General features: G+C 46.4%; 1 protein-coding gene across 4 annotated transcripts in view; it reads right to left on the bottom strand.

Moving 5' to 3' along the window:
• The window catches only part of MYH11 (myosin heavy chain 11), a 127,332-nt gene that overhangs the window by 50,859 nt on the left and 57,000 nt on the right, over positions 1-19,473 (bottom strand). For 2 of the 4 annotated variants that reach the window (XM_086375622.1, XM_086375620.1), the window contains exons 5-10: positions 16,982-17,084; positions 15,395-15,415; positions 13,103-13,195; positions 12,086-12,149; positions 8,636-8,734; positions 4,982-5,125 (exon numbers count right to left, since the gene is read on the bottom strand). In XM_086375622.1, the coding sequence (XP_086231748.1) occupies positions 4,982-5,125; positions 8,636-8,734; positions 12,086-12,149; positions 13,103-13,195; positions 15,395-15,415; positions 16,982-17,084 (524 nt within the window). The remainder of the gene's footprint in view (positions 1-4,981; positions 5,126-8,635; positions 8,735-12,085; positions 12,150-13,102; positions 13,196-15,394; positions 15,416-16,981; positions 17,085-19,473) is intronic. The other 2 variants (XM_086375623.1, XM_086375621.1) reach the window with 1 other exon arrangement.

The raw sequence follows: 19,473 nt of genomic DNA, 5'->3' as shown, positions 1-19,473 counted from the left end.
AACCGTGGAAATCTACTCTCTGTATAAAAATATTCAGTCAGTGATGATATAGGTGGAACCCAGAAGTGGCATCGACTGTGAATGACTGACATCTGAAAATGGACCTAGATAGCCTCAGGGAGGATCTGAGGGCAGAAACGCTGGAGTTAGCTGCTGGGAGTTCACACCCTGGCTGTGTTATTAGCAGCTGTGTGACTTGGAGTCAGGTATTAGTCTCTCTGGGCCCCCACTTTGCCATCTGAAGGCCCATAAGAACACCTACTTCATAGGGCTGTCATGAGGGTTAAATGCATAGTACCTAAACCCAGGGGCTTCCCTGGTAGCTCAGCTGGTAAAGAATTGGCCTGCAATGCGGGAGACTTGGATTCAGTCCCTGGGTTGGGAAGATCCCCTGGACGAGGGCATGGCAACCCACTCCAGTATTTTGCCTGGAGAATCCCCATGGACAGAGGAGCCTGGCGGGCTACAGTCCTTGGGATTGCAAAGAGTTGGACACGACTGAGCGACTGCCACAGCACAGCACACAGCACCTAAACCCAGACAGTGCTCAATAAACAGCAGTTGCTGTGATGTCATCATGATTACGATGGTCTTACACTGCTGCTAGCTCTCTGTGCAACCTGGGCAAGTACTTCTCTCTTGCTAAGGTCCAGGAGCCAGAGGAGACTGGTCACCTGGGCCCTCATACAGCTCCAGGGCTCAGCTCGCCATTTTCCTTTGACCTTTCTGGGGAGAGTTGGGAGCAGCCCTAGATTTATAATCAGGGTTGGTATACACAATGGCCTAAGTCCATGCCCCACTCTCATCTTTTTAAAAAACATTTCTTTATTTTAATTCATTTACTTATTTGGCTGTACTGGGTCTTAGTTGCAGAATGCGGGATCTTCAATCTTCATTTCAGCATGCTGGATTTTTTTTTTAGTTATGGCATGAAGGATCTTTAGCTGAGGCGTGCAGAACCAGCATGCAAACTCTTAGCTGCGGCATGTGGGAACTAGTTCCTTGACGGGGGATCAAACTCCATCCCCCTGCATTGAGAGTGTGGAGTCTTAGCCACTGAACCACCAGAGAAGGCCCTGAACACCCTCATCTTTTCCTTTTTAAATTTTAAATTATATCTATATATTTTTTATTATTTATTTTGGCTGTCCGGGTCTGAGCTGTGGCACACAGGGTCTTCAATCTTTGCTGCAGCGTGCGGGATCTTTAGTTGTGGTAAGCAAACTCTTAGTTGCCGCATGTGGCTTTAGTTCCTGGACCAGGGATCGAACCCTGGCCCCCGGCACTGGGAGCATGGAGTCTTAGCCCCTGGCCCACCAGGGAAGCCTTCACTCTCATCTTAATGCTTGCTCTATAGGCATACCAGGGCTTCCCAGGTGGCACTAGCGGTAAAGAACCCGCCTGCCAATGCAGGCAGGTGGAGACGTACGGCTCCTACATCAGGACTGTGGAGATCTACCCTTTGAGTAAAAATATTCAACCAGTGATGATACAGATGAAACTTGAAGTGGCATCAATTGTAAATGACTGACACTGGAAATGGATCTAGACAGTCTCTGGGAGGATCCGGGGGCAGGGGCTCTGGAGTTAGATGCTGGGAGTTCACACAGCTGCTAATAACCCAGCCAGGACATGAGCTCCCAGCAGCTAACTCCAGCGCCCCCGCCCAGAGATCCTCCCAGAGACTGTCTAGATCTGTTTCCAGGTGTCAGTCATTCACCGTTGATGCCGCTTCAGGTTTCATCTGTATCATTACTGGCTGAATATTTTTATGCAGAGGGTAGATTTCCACAGTCCCATTGTAGGAGATGTACGAGACGTGGGTTCGATCCCTGGGTCGGGAAGATTCCCTGGAGAAGGAAATGGCAACCCACTCTAGTATTCTTGCCTGGAGAATCCCATGGACAGAGGAGCCTGGCGGGCTACAGTGCATGGGGTCTCCAGAGCCACACGGGACTGAGGTGACTTAGTGTGCACACAGCATGCTGCAGACATACCACTGCTCTATTATTTATTTATTTGCTTTCACGTGACTAGGCAGGTTGTCTGCCTGTGTGCTCAGGTGCTGTCGTGTCCCAGGCTTTTGTGACCCCATGGACTGTAGCCCGCCAGGCTCCTCTGTCCATGGAATTCTCCAGATAAGAATACTGGAGTGGGCTGCCATTTCCTTCTCCAGTGCTCTGATACTCAGCACTTTCCTTTACAATCTCACTTCTCTCTCCTACGATTTACTTTATCTTAAGTGAAAAAATCAGCTTTTCTTGCCATAAATAGATGGCCATGATTAAAATAAATACATGGAAAATAAATCATACTATCAAATGCTAGCAAGAGGCTGGGACCTGCCCAGGGTGCTCAACTTGGGGTCTGCTCTCCAAGGTTAAAAGGGTGATGAACAAGTGCCAGGGAGGGGATGAAGACCGCGTAGATGCCAAACTGCTCCTCTCTGTGAAAGTCATCAGACGGACAGAAAAGGACTAGAGAAGGGACCACCGCCTCATGGTGGGTTTCTGCATCACTTATCATCTAAAAAATGACTCCACATTGTAGAACATTCTGGGTTCCTTCTAACCTTGGTTTCCATACCTTGGTTCTGACATAGACTTTTTTTAAAATTTATAGAACAAAACCCACCTTCCCACATACAAAAACAGAGCACAACACATCATAAAGTGGGGTTTGGGATTCCATGAGACCCAAGACTGAGTCCCGGCCCCATCGGTGACTTGCTGTGTGTCTCTTCTGTGTGTATCTTTGCTTCTCTGTGCCTCAGTTTCTTCATTTGCAAACTGCAGTAACAACAGTCGTCTCCTAGGGTTGTTGCAACATTAAATAATGTGCATAAAGCACTTTGATGTCTTCACTTTAAATATATTAGAAGCACTTCCACATAAGGTAATGTCTGAAAGGACTCATTGTTTTCTTTCATAAGGTCAAACAATAACTGAATAAATCTTCTATCAATTAATATTTTAGTTTGTTGCAGTTTTTTATTATGTACATAAAACTGAACATTCTGGTATATTTTTGGTACGTTTTTTAAAAAGGGAAGTTTACCAAATACCTGGCCCAAAGCAAGTACTTAGTCAACAGCTGCATTTTTCTAAAAGCAAAGATTAGAAGTAAAATGAACTCATGTTCCAAATAAAATGAATCATTCTTGGAGAGCCGATGTCATTCAGGAAGGGATGCTGTAAGCACTGGATTCTGAAGTGGGATCCCAGCCAAAAGCCACAAAGGCCCACCATCTGTTATCTGACTCATGGAATCTTCTTGTTTTCAGCCCCAAGTTATCTCTGGAGAAGCTGCCCGTCCTGCAAAATGCAGTTGCCCTGCATTTTGGCAACTGTAGCCCTCGTTCTGGGGCTTCAAAGAGGGTGCGAACATGGCAAGAAAGGGAAAATTTCCACAATCTTGTCCTGGTGTTTCCCAAAGAGATTAATCTTAAATATTAAGGCATATCTAATTCAGAAGGAAACGTGTTTCTCGCACAGTATGGAAACCAGGAATGTCTCTATGAGCTTTCCTAGTCTGAGAACCAAATGTGTTTCTTGGTCATTGGTATGATGATATTGATCAATACTGACCCATCGCCAGAACTGCCTTTCCAGGAAGAACCCAAGTACACCCACTGCCGCAATTACTTCCCCTCCCCTCCACCTACCTATTTTTGATAAGGCCAATAACCTCTCTACCTCCAGCTTCAAGAATGGAATAGAGACCATAACAAAGAGATGTAATAGAACTTTCTACAACCCTGGCTCATTGTGAATAGTTCAGGATTATGCATGTCAACCTAGGCAATGAGACTTCATTAAGGGACTCAGGCAAGGAATCCACTCTGCTCATTTCTGCTGGACATAAACCCAATGGATGTAAGGGCTGGAGCTGCAACAGCCATTTTGTTGCCCAGAAACTATCACCTACTTAAAGACAAGGTTACTGAGATACCAAGTTCCAAAGACATTCTTAGAGTCCCAAGAATTTGCTGTTCATGAAGCCAGTATCCCTGAATTTTCCAGCTACATGAATGAATCATTTTACTTTTTGCTTAAGCCAATTTGGTCAGTTGTGGCCAAAAGAGGCCTAACATAGCCACTTTTCTAAGACAGCAAAAAGCCACCTAAAGTAATACTAATTTTCCTTCTATTCCTTTTTTTTTTTTTTTTTTTTGAGTGGGGAATTCAGAGAGCAGAAATCTGTCCCGACCAAAGAAAAGTCCCTAACTTATTCCAGTGGTACTGAGGCCGGAAAGGCAGGGCTGGGCCCGAGGATGGTCTCCTCATACACAGACATCAGGTGGAAGGCAAAGCGACCTCCCTGTTTTGCACTTAATCAGGCCATGATTCATGGAGGAATGGCATTAGCACAGAAACTTTGTGATTATGAGCAAGAAGCTCTGACCAAGAAAACCGAGGAGGAAATGCAGTGAAGTGCAGGGGTTGCCAGTGACCCTATCTGACCCTCCATGTGTGGAGCCTGACTAGTAAAGGGAAACTTAAGGGAATACAGCTCTTAAAGTCATGTAAAGTGGCTTCAGAGACAAGTGCTCAAGACCAGGGACTGATGCTATGGATGCAATCCAGGCCACACTTCAACCTTCCCCTCAATGAATATTCCACCCTTAATCAACAAGACCCACCTATTTAAAGGGCTAAAAATAAAAGGGGGATCAAAAAAAAACCCTGCAGGGCACCCCTCATTTGCAAGGCATCTACACTCTGTGTTGAGTGTGTAACTTTCGACTCTGCCCTAAATAAACTGCTTCGCTGCTCCCTCTGCTCCTCAGCCTCAATGTGTGTGTGTGTGTGTGTGTGTATTTCTTTTTTTCCTTAGTACCTCATGTTTTTCGCCCAAATTCTTTTGGACAAGTTGAACAAGAGCCTGGACGTTTGATAAAGCATTTTTGGGGTCAGTACCCAGAACAGGAACCCAGAGTGGGTCTCCTGACCAGCACCCTCCCCAAGGTGAAAAGACTTACACAGCTGCTCCTCCTCAGTGAACCCCATGATGGCCATGGCCTCCACGGTTTCATTGAACATCTCATCATCCTGGGCAGCAGGGATGGGCACAAAGCCATTGGAGAGGAATGTGTAGTTGTTGAAGCCTTCCAAAAGCAAGTCATCTAGAAGGAGAGGAAGATGGGGCAGCGGTCAGGAAAGACACTTCCACTTTGAACAGGAGACAGGGACCTGATAAAGGGTCTGGTCCATCATAATTTCTTTCCCCTTCCCGAGACTTGGACAGTTCAAAGCTTCCCTCTGTTTCACTGCATAGAAGTGATCACTAGCCACCACCCGCCTCATACAGTGGTGAAGCTCGTGCACTACCCCAGGGTGCCTCGCAACTGAAATCCAGCCTTGGCCCCACTTCCTTAGCCAGGACGGTGGCATCTACTCAGAGGAAGGGATATCTTTAGCTCAGTCTCGCAAAGGCATCTTGCCTTTAGGAACAAAGCTGTCTGAAAAGTTAGATTAATCTTTATCCATCCATTTATTAAACTTTTATCAAAATTAAGCATGCACACAGATTTTAAATATCAGTGGCTGAGCTACAGATATGAAGCTGGTACTAACAGCCTGAGAAATGCAACTTGCAGCTTCTCGTCATCACTGGTAGAAAAGAATTTGACAGGAACTTCACGAGCATCCCAAGGAAGGAGAAAGGCACCCTTGTTTTGTAACCTTCATCAGCATTTGTTCCTGAATCACCCCAGTTTTCCTTCTCTAATAATCTAATAATCAAATAATTCTCTAGCCATATATGATTTTACCATATCTTTTTGGATATCTAGTTAGCACTGTGATTTTTGTTCTACGTATGTTGTAATAGTTGATTCTGTCCTATCCTTATAAAACATGTTAAACTTAACAAATACTTTATGAGAAAAAAAATCAATTACTATCAAAAGGTTTATAATAAAAACACCATTGCTTGTCCCATCCTTTATCCAACTCCTACCTATAGTAGTTACCTACAGAAAGTGCTTTTTATCTCTTTTAACTGTTTTTTTCCTGGTAGTTATCGCTATTTCTCTATATAATAGGCTTACTATATATTATACTGATATATCATATTAATGACTACTTCTGGATATGGGTTAGATACTGCCCATTCACTTCCTGCTATGATAGAAAAAGATTTAGTGCTCTTACATCCTCTCTCTTCTCAAACTATTTCTAGCAATCAATGCATGCTAGGTTACTTCAGTCATGTCCAGCTCTTTGCAACCCCATGGACTGTAGCCCTCCAAGCTTCTCTGTCCATGGGCTTCTCCATCAAAGAATACTGGAGTGGGTTGCTATTTCCTGCTCCAGGGGATCTTCCTGACCCAGGGATTGAACCCATGTCTCTTATGTTTCCTGCATGGGCAGGTGAGTTCTTTACCACTACTGCCACTAGGAAGCCCCTGTAATAATAGATAAGGCTTATATCAGGGGTTGGCATATCTGGTCTGCTGGTTGTCTTTATAAATAAAGTTTTATTGAAACACAGGCACCCCCATTTCCTTGTCTATTGTCTATGGCTGCTTTCATGCTACAATGGCATCCAGAGTTGAGTAGCTGCAATAAAAACCATGCGATTCTCAAAACCTATATGGACTATTTGGCCCTTTAGTAAAAACATTTGCCAACTCTCTGTTTATGACACTTATTAAATATTGTTCTCTATAAAGCTGTATTCTGTAGTTACATTTCTTTGTTGTTATTCATCCCTTTCTCCCTCAAATTTATAATTTATTCTTTTTTCTTACACCATTTGCATTTATGACAAACTCCAATATATCAAGTGTCCTCTTTCAGATCAATCGTTAATTAGGCTGGATTTGATTATACTTTTGGAGGGAATTCAGCAAGATGTTTTACTTTTTAAGCGAAGGGCTTTCATGGGTCAAGTCACTTGGAAGCTACTTGATAAAGTCGAGGTTAAATTGACCCAAGATGCCAGTTAACTCAAGTCTTTGGATTAACTGAAATGCTTGATTAAAGTCACAAGGATCTGAGTCTTCGCCAAGATTTCATTATCCAGACTGAGGATATCTTTAAAAATATTCAGTTCTCTCTAAAACCCTAACCTCTTCCCAAACCTATCATCAAGTATACAAGTGGTTCCTAGGAATTTTAGTTAGCCTTATCCCTGCTCGATTTCTGGAAGACTGGAGGCAGAGCACAAAACTTGAACCCGTTTCCAAACAACCAGACTGTTGACTTTGGTGGCACAGAGATGGAAGAAAAATATAAACATTTCTCTCTGGGCCACCCCACAGCATCTGTGCTGTAGCAGATAGTTTACCTATTTGCCACTGTGTAACATCCATTCCACTCCCCACTTTTATCCAAAATTTCCCCAGATGCCAAGTATCAAGATCAAATCATGAACGCTGCTCCCTCTAGTGGTGGAACGTTACAATACACCTCATCACAGCAAAGGTACCAGTCCAGGCATACTTCTGGTAATTTTCCTAGCAAAATAACTAACCCCAGGTCACAAAAATGATGGGAAGCAAAACTTGTACTGTTCTCCTAAAATTTAGGATTTAAACTTATTACTATAATGTAGAGCATACTATGTACCTATATGACAGGTATATTCCTTTTTTCAGAGTTAGTAAAGATTAATTCTTCTGCATGCCTAGAACATATTATATAATTTCCTACTGGAGTCTGGCATACAGTATAGTGTTTCTATGTGAAAAATGTTTTTCCTACAACAGAGAGCAGCAAACTACAGCACAGTGCGTATTCCTATTTTTGTAAGTAAAATTCTACCATAATACAGCTATGCCCACTGGTTTAGCATTGCCTATGGCTGCTTCTGCACTTACAAAGGCAGAGCTCAGTGGCTGTGACAAAAACCATGTGGCCTACAGAGCCTAAGAGATTTACTATCTGGCTCGTTATAGAAAAATATAGTTGACCCCGCCCTACGAAAAGACCACTTCAAAGTTACTTTCAAAACAGGTATAACGAAAAGCGCTTGGAGCCACTACAAAATTCCTTATGAAATCAGAATGCATCTCAAATACCTGCAAGTTTTATAAACTTGCAAATATGGCAACTATCTCTTAAAAATTATTTACTTAATTTACTTTTGGCTGTACTGGGTCTTTGCTGCTGTGTGTGGGCTTTCTCCAGTTGCGGGAGCGGGGGCTACTCTTTGTTGTAACGCTCCAGCTTCTCTTTGTGGTGGCTTCTCTTGTGGAGCACTGGTTTAGTTGCTCCACGACACAGGGGATCTTCCCAGATGAGGGGACGAACCTGTGCCCCCTGCTGGCAGGCAGATTCTTATCCACTGCGCCACCAGGCAAGTACCTGGCAATTGTCTTTCTCCCCTCCTAGAAGACACAGATTGCGTCTATTTGGACTTGATGTCACCCAGTCTAATTATTACTTAAATATTTAATGCCTAACTGAAACACATCTGCTATGCCACATAGTAGATGCTCAGTAAATGCACATGACTGACAGAAGCCACATTCATTCACTCCAAGGAGATGAGGAGATGCTGCCCAGAGATGTGTAACTCTTTCCCTGGCGGGATCTCAGACTCTGTTTTAATAGCTATCAATTAATCCTGGAAAATGACGGAAGGGAGGGCTGAGGTCTCCCAGCACATGTCCTTGCTCATCACTTACTTCGCATCTTCTCCTTGGCTCCAGCAATCAGATAGTAAAAGATGTGGAAGGTCCTCTCGTCTCTGGCTTGGCGAATCGCACGTGACTTTTCCAGCAGATCTGGTTTGGGAGGAGTTAAGAATTCTAGAAATGCTGTGCTGGAGAAGACTCTTGAGAGTCCCTTGGACAGCAAGGAAATCAAACCAGTCAATCTCAAAGGAAAGGAAAAACCCTGAATATTCATTGGAAGGACAGGTGCTGAAGCTGGAGCTCCCATACTTTGGCCACCTGCTGTGAAGAGTTGATTCATTGGAAAATACCCTGTTATTGGGAAAGATTGAGGGCAGGAGAAGAAGGGGGCAACAGAGCATGAGATGGTTAGATGGCACCACCATCTAATTCAATGGACATGAGTTTGAGCAAGCTCCAGGAGATAGTGAAGGACAGGGGAGCCTGGAGTGCTACAGTCTAGAGGGTCACAAAGAGTTGGATATGACTGAGCTACTGATCAACAACAACACAGAATTAATTCCAGGGTTACCACATGTGCTTCTCTTGCAGGGAGATGACCTTCCTCCCCAAGCTCTGGCACATCAACTGCTGGAGGGGAAATCTCCAGAATCCGGGAGAAGCTCCCTGGAGAGTTTTGAGAACTCTGATTGCTGAAGCAGATCAAGCCATCGGTCCACATGAGCTGACCTTCCAGTTCTGGCTCATAATTCAAAATGAGACTGCTAGGTGCTGCTGGCTGGCCCCAGTGCCAGAGAGAAGTGAGGGGAACAAAGCGGGTTAAAAAAGTATAAAAAGACAGGAGTCAAGAGACTCCAGGATGAAAGACTTCTGGGAGTGGCATGAAATGAGACGTTTCCCCAACAACCATCACCAACTTCTCTGTAGAGCGAACTGTCTTTAGATATTACAGAGTAAAAATAATTACACTCTCTATGGTCTGTTAATCCCTGTGCTAAATGTTGACATGCATTTTCTCGTTTGCTTTTCTTTCTTGGAATACAATTGCTTTACAATATGGAGTTAGTTTCTGCTATACAACGAAGTGAATCAGCTATCAGTTCAGTTCAGTTCAGTTCAGTTGCTCAGTCGTGTCCGATTCTTTGCAACCCCATGAATCAGCGATAAGTATACATACATCCCTTCTCTCTTGGATCTACCTCCCACCCACCTTGGTTCTTCACAGGGCATGGAGCTGAGCTCCCTGTGCTTTACAGCAGGTTCCCATTAGCTACCTATTTCACACGTGGTGTGTGTGTGTATACATCAATCCCAGTCTCCCACTTCGTCCCACCCTCTCTCTCCCCGACTGTGTCCACATGTCCATTCTTTATGTCTGCATCTCTATTCCTGCCCTGGTTCATCTGTACCATTTTTCCATTGTCTCATTTAAACCTCACAAACTATCCTAGGAACTAAGAGTGAATATTGCTGGCATTTTCAATCTAGGGGAAACCGAGGCCCAGGGAAGCTCGCGGAAGGCTCATTTCATTTCCCAGGAGGACACAGTTAGGAAGCAGCGAAGCCAAGTGTTTGCAGTGGCCGAAACTACCTCAGCCGAGGGTCTGGGCTTCAGAGAGCCGGGTGCCAGCTCTGGCTGGCTGAGTGACCTTGACTCAGCTCACTAGCAACTGAGCCTCAGGATGTTGTAAACACGCCCACTGATTAATCTAAGGAGAGCCGTTCTGCTGTTGGGGGAGGGATGGAGACCATGGGGACGTGGGGATGGTGGGAGCCACACAGGAGGCTAGGCTGTCATACCAGGTGGATTTCCCGCATATAAGAACCATTCTATTTGACAAAATCTGCCAAGATGCTAACCACCGAAGAATGAATAATCATTTCTTCTCTGTGTCCCCAAATCCACTGGTTTAGACTGTGTCCTCCCTGCTCTGTTATGTCAGGTCATGGGCACTAATTTCTCCTCTCTGCTGCTGCTGCTAAGTCACTTCAGTCATGTCCGACTCTGTGTGACCCCATAGACAGCAGCCCACCAGGCTCCCCCATCCCTGGGATTCGCCAGGCAAGAACACTGGAGTGGGTTGCCATTTCCTTCTCCAATGCAGGAAAGTGAAAAGTGAAAGTGAAGTCGCTCAGTCGTGTCCGACTCTAGCGACCCCATGGACTGCAGCCCACTAGGCTCCTCTGCCCATGGGATTTTCCAGGCAATTTCTCCTCTCAAGGCTTCATAATTGTGGGCTTTCTTGGTGGCTCAGATGGTTAAGAATCTGCGTGAAATGCAGGAGGACCAGGGTTCAATCCCTGGGTTGGGAAGATCCCGGAAGAAGGGAGTGGCTAGGGCCACAAACTCATCTGTAATTCCCAAATCCAGAAACTTCAGAAAACTTAACTCAGCTGGTGGCCATACCTGTTCTGAGCCTACATAAGGCTCTTCATGGTCTCTTTATCCCCCACTGGAGACTAGTATGTGTTCTGCTGTATCTCATTTAGTCCTGGCCCAACTCTGGGGAGGTGGGGATGGTGCATGGTCAGGTGACCCCAGCCATACCCTGAGCCCCCACTGGGATGCATGAGTGGGCACTGGTGGGCTGGTGGAATTCTGATTCCTTAGATTTACAGAAATAGCTTTCGGTTTGCTTTGCCAGAAGCAGGCTGTTGCTCTGGGAAAGTTCTATTTCCACTGACATCCTATTTGTGGGCTGGAGCCGCTCTGTTCCTAAGAAGGACAAGGGGTCTGGGCTTGGCCTTGAACCCTGGCTCGTTAAGGATGAAGTGAAGTACTTGTGGATGAGTGGGTTGTCATTTCCTTCTCCAGGGGATCTTTCCGACCCAGAAATCGAACCCAGGTCTCTTGCACTGCAGGCAAAATTCTTGGCCATCTGAGCCACCAAGGAAGCTCTAGCCAATACTTAACTAGCCCTTATTCTGTCATGATTCTAAAAGCTTTAGTGTGTTAGCTGCTCAGTCTTGTCCAACTCTTTTGCAACCCCATGGACTGTAGCCAGCTAGGTTCCTCTGTGCATGGGATTGTCCAGGCGAGAAGACTGGAGTGCACTGCCATTCCCTTCTCCAAGGGATCTTCCCGACCCAGGGATCAAACCTATGTCTCCTGCCTTGCAGGTGGATTCTTTACCATTGAGCCACCAGGGAAGTCCTCTAAAAGCATTACATGAATCAGTTCACTTGAGGCAGGTATTATTAGCATCCCCGTTTCACTCATGAGGCACAGAGAGGTTGAGTAACTAGCCCAAGATCACTCAGCTAGGGAGAGGTCCACCCAGAATCAAATACAGGCTGCTTGAGGTCTCCAAACCAAGGGACCACCATACTACAAGGCTTGTTCTTAAGCGAAAACAACCAGGGAAGAGTTGTTCTGGATGGCACCCAAGTGCTGGAGACAGAGATGGCTCTTGTGCCTTTCAGGTCCCTTGGGGCTCTGGGCAGGAGGTGGGTGGTACCAGGGAGGGGGATCCCAGGTGGCCCAGGCTTAGCAAAGGATACACGTCTCAATGTTAGCTCCCACGATGTAACCCGTGACATCGAAGTTGATGCGGATGAATTTGCCCTGCCAACAGGAAAACACAGTTCACAGTGGGGTCCCCAGCCTCGTCCCTCAACCCCATGCTGCAGTAAAGTAGGGGAAGAGAAATCAGGGAGCATTCAGAGGGGCACCCACAAATCAGTATGGTCCCCCTTATTAATGGAATTCAGATACAATCTTTCCAATAAATTTCTTCATGAAATTATCTTTCTGAGTCTCCTATGGAGGTCCCACTTCTTCTGTACAACAAAATGATTATTGTCTAAGTATCATCAACCACCCAAGTTCAGGGTTCCCCTGACCCCATTAGGCTCAAGTGAGAAAGGAGAGGGGCCCATGAAGCCTGGGAAAGCCGGTGTGGGAAGTTCTGCCTCACTGACTATTTGCCTTTGTGAAGGCTGGAACCACATCTGAATTGTTTGCTGTGATTCTGAGTCCAGTTCAAGGTCTGGTATACAGTAGGTACTTAATAAAAATGATCCAAATAAATGAAGAGAGAGAATGATGTATATAAAAATGCCTGTATGGATGTATACAGCGAGTGCTTAATAAATGTGTTGAAACTTGCATGTTCTTGGTATACAGTAGGTGCTCAATGCATGTTTTGCTGAATAAATGAATGAGTATTGTATACAAGTGTCTAGCAGTTGTATATTAGGTGCTCAATGCTCAGTAAATGTTTACTGAATGAATTATGAATGTCAAATTCTAACAGGGAGCCGAGTATACAGCAGGCGCTCAATGAATATTTGTTGCATGAATAGTGAATGAATGAATGAGGGAGTGAGTGGCTGGAACACCCACAGGGTGGTAAGTTTAAGACAGGACTGGAGTCACAGAGCGAAATGTAACACACACCTCCATCCCTTAAGCCTCAGATGCCCCATGCACACACACGCACTCTGCGTTCTCAGGCAGGAGGGGACACCGGGGGACCCAAGCCTTCTCCAGAAAACTCATGTAGCTTGACCACTTACGAATCGGGAGGAGTTGTCGTTCTTGACCGTTTTGGCGTTGCCAAAGGCCTCCAGGATGGGGTTTGCTTGTAGAAGCTGCTTCTCCAGCTCACCCTAAAATTCATTCACACGCAGTTATTAGAGAAAGTGATGCAGGCAGTAACAGTTCTGCCCTGGACAGAGGTTGTCAAAAAACTCTGCCCTTGACCCACGGGTTCTCTCCTGTCCTATTACCTATCCATTCTGAGACCCCAGTGCTAACATCCAAATTTACTCGAGGATTTCAGAAGAGAAACAAATGGATGAGCTCTGTTACAGCCGCGACACCTGTCCCCTAGAAGATAGGGCCTGCTCATCTACGGGACACGCTGAACTCTGGCACTGACAACCCTGGGATGTCCTTGACATCATAGTGAATCCATGGAATTGTGCAGGGCACAACCTGCCCCGCTGCACATGGCAGTCCTGCTGCTGCTAATGTTTGACAAGCAGCCTCTTCAAGCTAGACCGCTACAACACTTATGAAGGCTTTAGTGCATTTTTTAAAGTTGCAACTTTTCCTGTCTCAGGACCAGTTTTCTGAAGTCTCCTAGGGAAGACAAATAAGGAATGCACAAAACCCACCAGGAATACTCTGAACCAACTGCAGAACAAAGCCTCAAAGCGAGTTGCCTGAGCTCCATTCATCGGGTTAAATGCAGCTGAGACTGTACACAGCCCACTGGCCCCCTCTGAGGGGGCTCCTGTGCACAAATGCGGTCACGTGATTAATTGCGGCAGGAAAGGGCCAACGAGGTAAATCATGCCAGGAAGCAATGAGCTGCTCTTTGCCTAGCCCCGCAACACGGCAGCTGCAGACTGGCCCAGCGGCTCTCCCGGCAGCTCCTCCTTCAGGCCAGGCTGGGAAGTGTGGGTCCTAGGGGTTTTCTCCTGTTTTCTCTGCTCGTTCCCCTGTCTTTTTTTTCTTTTCTTTTTTCAGGGCAGCTGGACTAGGCTAAAAAGAACCTGGGAAACATTCTAGAAAGAGAAGGTGAGTGCATGGCTTTCTCCCCTCTGCTGTGCATCAGGGGGGCACCGTGGGTGACTGTCCCTAAAGGAACAGAACAAGAAGCTACTGTTTATTTCTGTGTTTATTAGTCACACAAGCCCTCCTTTGCAGATCCCAAAGAAGATGGACAGGAAGTGTCATCTCTGTGAAAATCGCAGCCACAATGGAATCTCCATGATTGGGAATGGTGGAAATTTACAAGGAGGGCTTTGCTTGACTAGTGGGGAGAAGACTAAAGGGGTCACTTTTGTCAACACAAACTTGGGGTCTCAGTATCCCCCAAGAAAGTCCCCTTTCTAGAATGGGAGTTCCAGCTGGTGGGGCCAAAAGATCCTTCTCAGGCGATCTGGTCCAAATCACTCATTTTATGGATGATGAGACAATGACCCAGAGAAGTTAAGCGACTTGGCCAAAGTCACACAGGAGCAAATCCCAAAGAAGAAGCCTGATTCTCCTGATGCACTCATGATGCTGCCGCCCCCATCTAACTAAGATGGACTGTGTGACCCTAGAACACGTTAGGACCTCTTGATCTCAGGGTCTCTTCCAGACTGGGGCCCGTACACCAGCCCCCAAGCTCTGCGTTAAGAGATGAGTTTGTATATGCAGAGGTTTGAGCAGGGCCTGGTTGGGTGTCGCATAGCTGGGGCCTTACCATGCCACCGAAGCTAGTGCATCGTGAACCCCAGGACTTCCGTTTCTGGAGCCTTGGGTCAAGCAACCGGCATGCAAAGACAGACACGCACTGCACACACATGCAGAGGAAGACACACCAGTGCACAGGGAACAGGCCTCAGGGGAGGAATGTAGGGATGATGGCAGGGAGGGGAGACAAAGGCATGCCACAGCAGTGCCATTAACTGTCAGTCAAGCCAGGAAAGCTTTAGGGCCACAAGGTCCTCAAAAGCTCAACCAGACGGGACAGACATCTCCAAGGCCTTCCAATCAGGGATACCCCGGTGGTGGACACCTTGGTGAGAAGGGTAATGTGACGTTCATTCTGAACTGGGGAAAATCCATTCCAGGCTAGAGGACAACCCTGGGGATTCCGGTGGGAGTCCTGCGGGTGGCGATGCGCCCACACGCCCCACCCCGCCGGGTGGCATCGGACACCCGCAGGACGGTATTTCAGTGAGTTTGTAGGTTCGGGGATCTAGCCCAGTCTTCCATTGGCTACCGGGCTCAGTGGGTGCAACAGGGGCATGCACATCTAAATACACTCCGTGCCTCCCGTCCACACCAGGAAAACACTCTCAGTTACTCACGTAGGCAAAAGATGGGCCTTGCTGTGGTTGGACAATACAGTATAAAACAAACGTCAGTGTTATTTCCATCAGGGTCTGGAGAATATACGATTTCAATCCCCACCCCGCCCAAGACAGCCCGGATTTTCCAAGATCCTCCAACTGAGAAAAGCAGCAGCTTTTCTTGGATTCAATTTCCTTTCTGCTTTACTTGCTTTCTTTTCTAATTTCTTAAGAGAGTCAGACATCTTCAAAGGGTTTTTAAAATTGCTGGGACCAAAGCGCGCTCTTTAAAACTGTATCCGACGAGATGCTGTCTGAGATACCTTCTCACACGCAGAGGAAGAAAAGTGTTTGGCACATAGTAGGCGCTTGACAAAGATCTGTCATCAGTATTATTTCTTCCTTTTACTACTCTAGGGAAAGGAAAGGCAGTGGGAGGCAGTGTTCGGCTGCTGCATAAACTCTGGGGCTCTTTGTTCCGTACACCACGCCAGAGGCAGTGTGGATGCTGCATCTCGGGCTTCCTGCACCTGTTGGAGGGAGGAAAGTTCCCCAAGCTACAACCGGGGCTTGCCCCAGATCCCCAAGGGCCTCCAGACAGGCTGGTCTCTGTGGCTTCTCCAGCGTCACCTCTGAGCCCCAGAAGCTAGATCCAGAGTGGCAGGAACCAGTGACACCCCAAGCCTGCTTCAGGCCTCCTTTGCCATCCACCGCCCCAGCCCCAAACCTTCGGAGGGAGGCGCTGGCAGGTCCTTCCAGCAGCCCCATTGCTTGTTGCCTCCACTGGGATAGATGAGGCCAGGCTAAGGCCGAGAAGGAAAAGAGGGATGGCCCCAGGAAGGGATGATTCTAGAAACCTGCTCTTCTTTTCCTTAATCGACTGACCTTATTTGATGGTTTATGCTCTCTCTTTCTCATGAGTCCAGAAGCTCAGTGTTGAGAATAACTCAGACTCATCGATGGGCCCCATACTAGCAGTGCCTAGCACACAGCAGATGCTCAGTCAAGGGCACTGGACCAAAGCTCATACACTGAGTGACACCCATATTCCCATCCCCTGGGGTTCCCATTGGAGGCACACGTAGAGGAATGACAGGTATGCCTCAACACTAGGGAATTTACAGCGATTTAGTTCAGGCAGTGGCTCTCAATCAGGGTGACCGCACCCCCCAGGGGGGCACCTGACATTCTTGGTGGTCATAACCGAGGGGAGGGGCTGCCACCAGCCTCCAGTGGGGAGTGCCCAGGGGTGCTGCTAAAAATCCTCCAGGGCATAAGACAGCCCCACCGCAGAGAATTATCCAGTCCAAAATGACAGTGATGCCGAAAGCGAGAAGCTCTGATGTCAATCAAAACTCCTCCTCCCAGTTCACAGAACAGGAGATGATCCTGGCCAAAGTGAGGAATCGCCTAGATCCAACAGGACCACCCAGGATGAAGAAAAATCCCTCCAGTGAGCTGTCTGGGGAAGGACAGGGAAAACAGTCCTGAGTCCTTATAACACGGGGTCCTGGCCTTCCCAATGGTGCTCTCTCTACCTGGTCAGCCCTCGAGCCCAAGGCCCATCTGCCAAGTTGCGGCCAGAGGACAGGAGCTGCCACTCACCGTGATGCTTGTATCCTTCTTGCCTTTGTGGGAGGAGGCCACCATGGCCAGGTACTGGATGACTTTCTTTGTGTTTTCTGTTTTCCCGGCTCCAGATTCGCCTCTGAAAGACACAAGAGCAGTGACCCACCGGAACAGTAACACACTAACGGCTGATGGAATAACCAGCTGGGTGTTGTTTATCTTATCAGGTGTTCTGTAGGCATCTTTCCGCAGCTCCGTGTCATTTGCCAGATGGGGAAACTGAGGCTCCCAGAGGGGAGGAGACTTGTCCGCCACTGGCAGGGAGCTGGGCTTCAAACCCTGCTCCTTATCTCAATCTACTCCTCCTGAGGGGAGGCAGGAAAGGATGTAGATGAAAAGAGTAAAAGAAAACCTGAGTTTCCCTACCAAGGTCTAAACAGGTTTATTTGGAACTGTCTACTTAAAAAAAAAAAAAAAAAAAACACAACACTTTGTTTTTTAGAGAAGTTTTAGGTTCACAGCAAAATTGAGCAAGAGGTACACAGAGTTCTTAGATCTCCCTGCCCCTCGACAACCTCCCCCACCATCAACATCCCCCACCAGAGTAGTACACTTGTTATAATCGATGGACCCATATTGGCACGTCATCACCCAAAGCCCAAAGTTTACATCAGGGTTCACTCTTGCTGTTGCACATTCTACGGGTTTTGTCAGCTGTATAATGATATGTATCCATTATTATAGTATCTACAGAATAGCTTTATTAAAAACTATCTGCTTTAAAGACATCATTACCCTTGTTAGAGACAAGAAGATCGGGTAAGAGACTGCCTTCCAGGATGGATGTAAGTACCTCTCAGAGTACCAAGATATAAGGTAGAAGTTTTAGAAATGTCCCTTACAAAGAAGAAGGAAGAGGAAAAGAACAAGGAGAAAAAGAAGGAGCAGGAGGGGAAGGAGAAAGAGGACAAAGAGGGAAAGAAAAGTGGTTATTCCATCAGCTACTGGACTCACATAAGCCCCTTCATCCTCTAGAGAACTCACTCGAAGGGTCAGGTGCCTAGCTAATGATTTCAGTTAAATATCAAAGGATAAACCTAATTGGAGTAAGTCATGCCAAAGTGTAAATGGCTGATAAGTTTAGATCAGTGGGGCATTGCTTGTCTTATCAAAAGAACACTCCTAGAATACGAACAGTGGTTTTTTATTTTTATTTTTTTTAATGAAAATGGCTTCTTGAACCAGCTACACCTCTCCTGGCCACCTGAGGTCACGGTGATGGAATTGTTTTATCAGAGGATTCTAGACTGCCTCTGTCTCCCACTCTTCTTAGTAAAAGGGAAAGATGACCTCAACTAAATCTTTCCTCCTTTCTTGTCCTCTCCTCTGATTTTCTTTTTTTTTTTTTTTCCTTCCTTTGTCTAGACTCACATTTGCTGAGCTCACTGAATATTCTGAAACGCACTAATTTTTTTAAAGTCTGAATTCATCTACCCTGAGGTCGGGTCAGTGTTCTCCATGCTGAACCAGTGCCACCAGTGCCAATGTGGTGCTTGTCCTTTTTATCTAATTAGGAAATAAATTAACTTGCTCTGCCAAGGGCCCATTAATAACTCTGTTCACGGCAAAACAGAAGGAAGGAAGGAAGGAAAGAGGGGAGGGTGGGAGGGAAGGAGAAAGGAAGGAAAAAAGAAGCAAAGAGAAAGAGAAAGGGAGGGACAAAGGGAGAGAAGTAAGAAGGTGGGGGAAGGGAAGGGATAGAGAGAAGGGGGGGAGGCAGGGAGGGGGGGAGGAAAAGATACATATGCCCCGAACTGTCAGACCCAACCCCATGGGCCACCATACAGGAATCAAGAGTCAGGTCTCCAGGAAGGTTAAAACATCGCACCACGTCTCATGACAGTATTAACACTGTCTTCTCCCCCATTCCTAATGGTCTTTATTCCCAATGGTCACATTATTTCACGTGGCGTCAGAGGCACTTTTTGAGATGGGAGCTACCAAGGCATTATCCTCATTTTCTTGAGGAGGAAAACTGAGTCCATATTTTTTTTTTTTTAAGGAGAGAATTGATTTTTTTGGGGGGAGTGGAGGCCCTGTGTTAATTGTTTCATGGGCATTATCTCCTTTACCTCCGCTCCCCCAATCCTGAAGGGAGGACATATCACTTTCATGTTAGTAGAGGACAGGAACTTGGGACCAGGGTGAGTAAGCAACTTGCCCAAGGTCACACAGCAAGGCAAGAGCACATTCAGCATTGAAATCAGGTCTCTGATTCCAATGTAATCAGGATTCTTTCTATGACATTTTGCCAAGTCTGATCATGACACAGACCCAACCCTCTAAGAACATGCTTTCTAAGGTCAGAGGAAAGCAATAGGGAATAGGAATTGATATTTGTTGAAGACCTACTCCAGGCTACTGGGCTCAGAAATCTTTTTATTTAATCCAACAACCTAATGAAGGAGTCCTTGATTATTTCTGTCGCCCACTTGGGGAAAATGAGGCTCAGAGAAGTTGAAGCGTTC

Source organism: Bos grunniens, chromosome 25 (genome assembly GCF_055505025.1).
Source record: "Bos grunniens cultivar Pamir isolate PY7600 chromosome 25, Bosgru_T2T1.0, whole genome shotgun sequence".
NCBI lineage: Eukaryota > Metazoa > Chordata > Mammalia > Artiodactyla > Bovidae > Bos > Bos grunniens.
The sequence above is the reverse complement of the archived record's forward strand: the minus strand, read 5'-3'. Positions and strand labels throughout refer to the sequence as shown.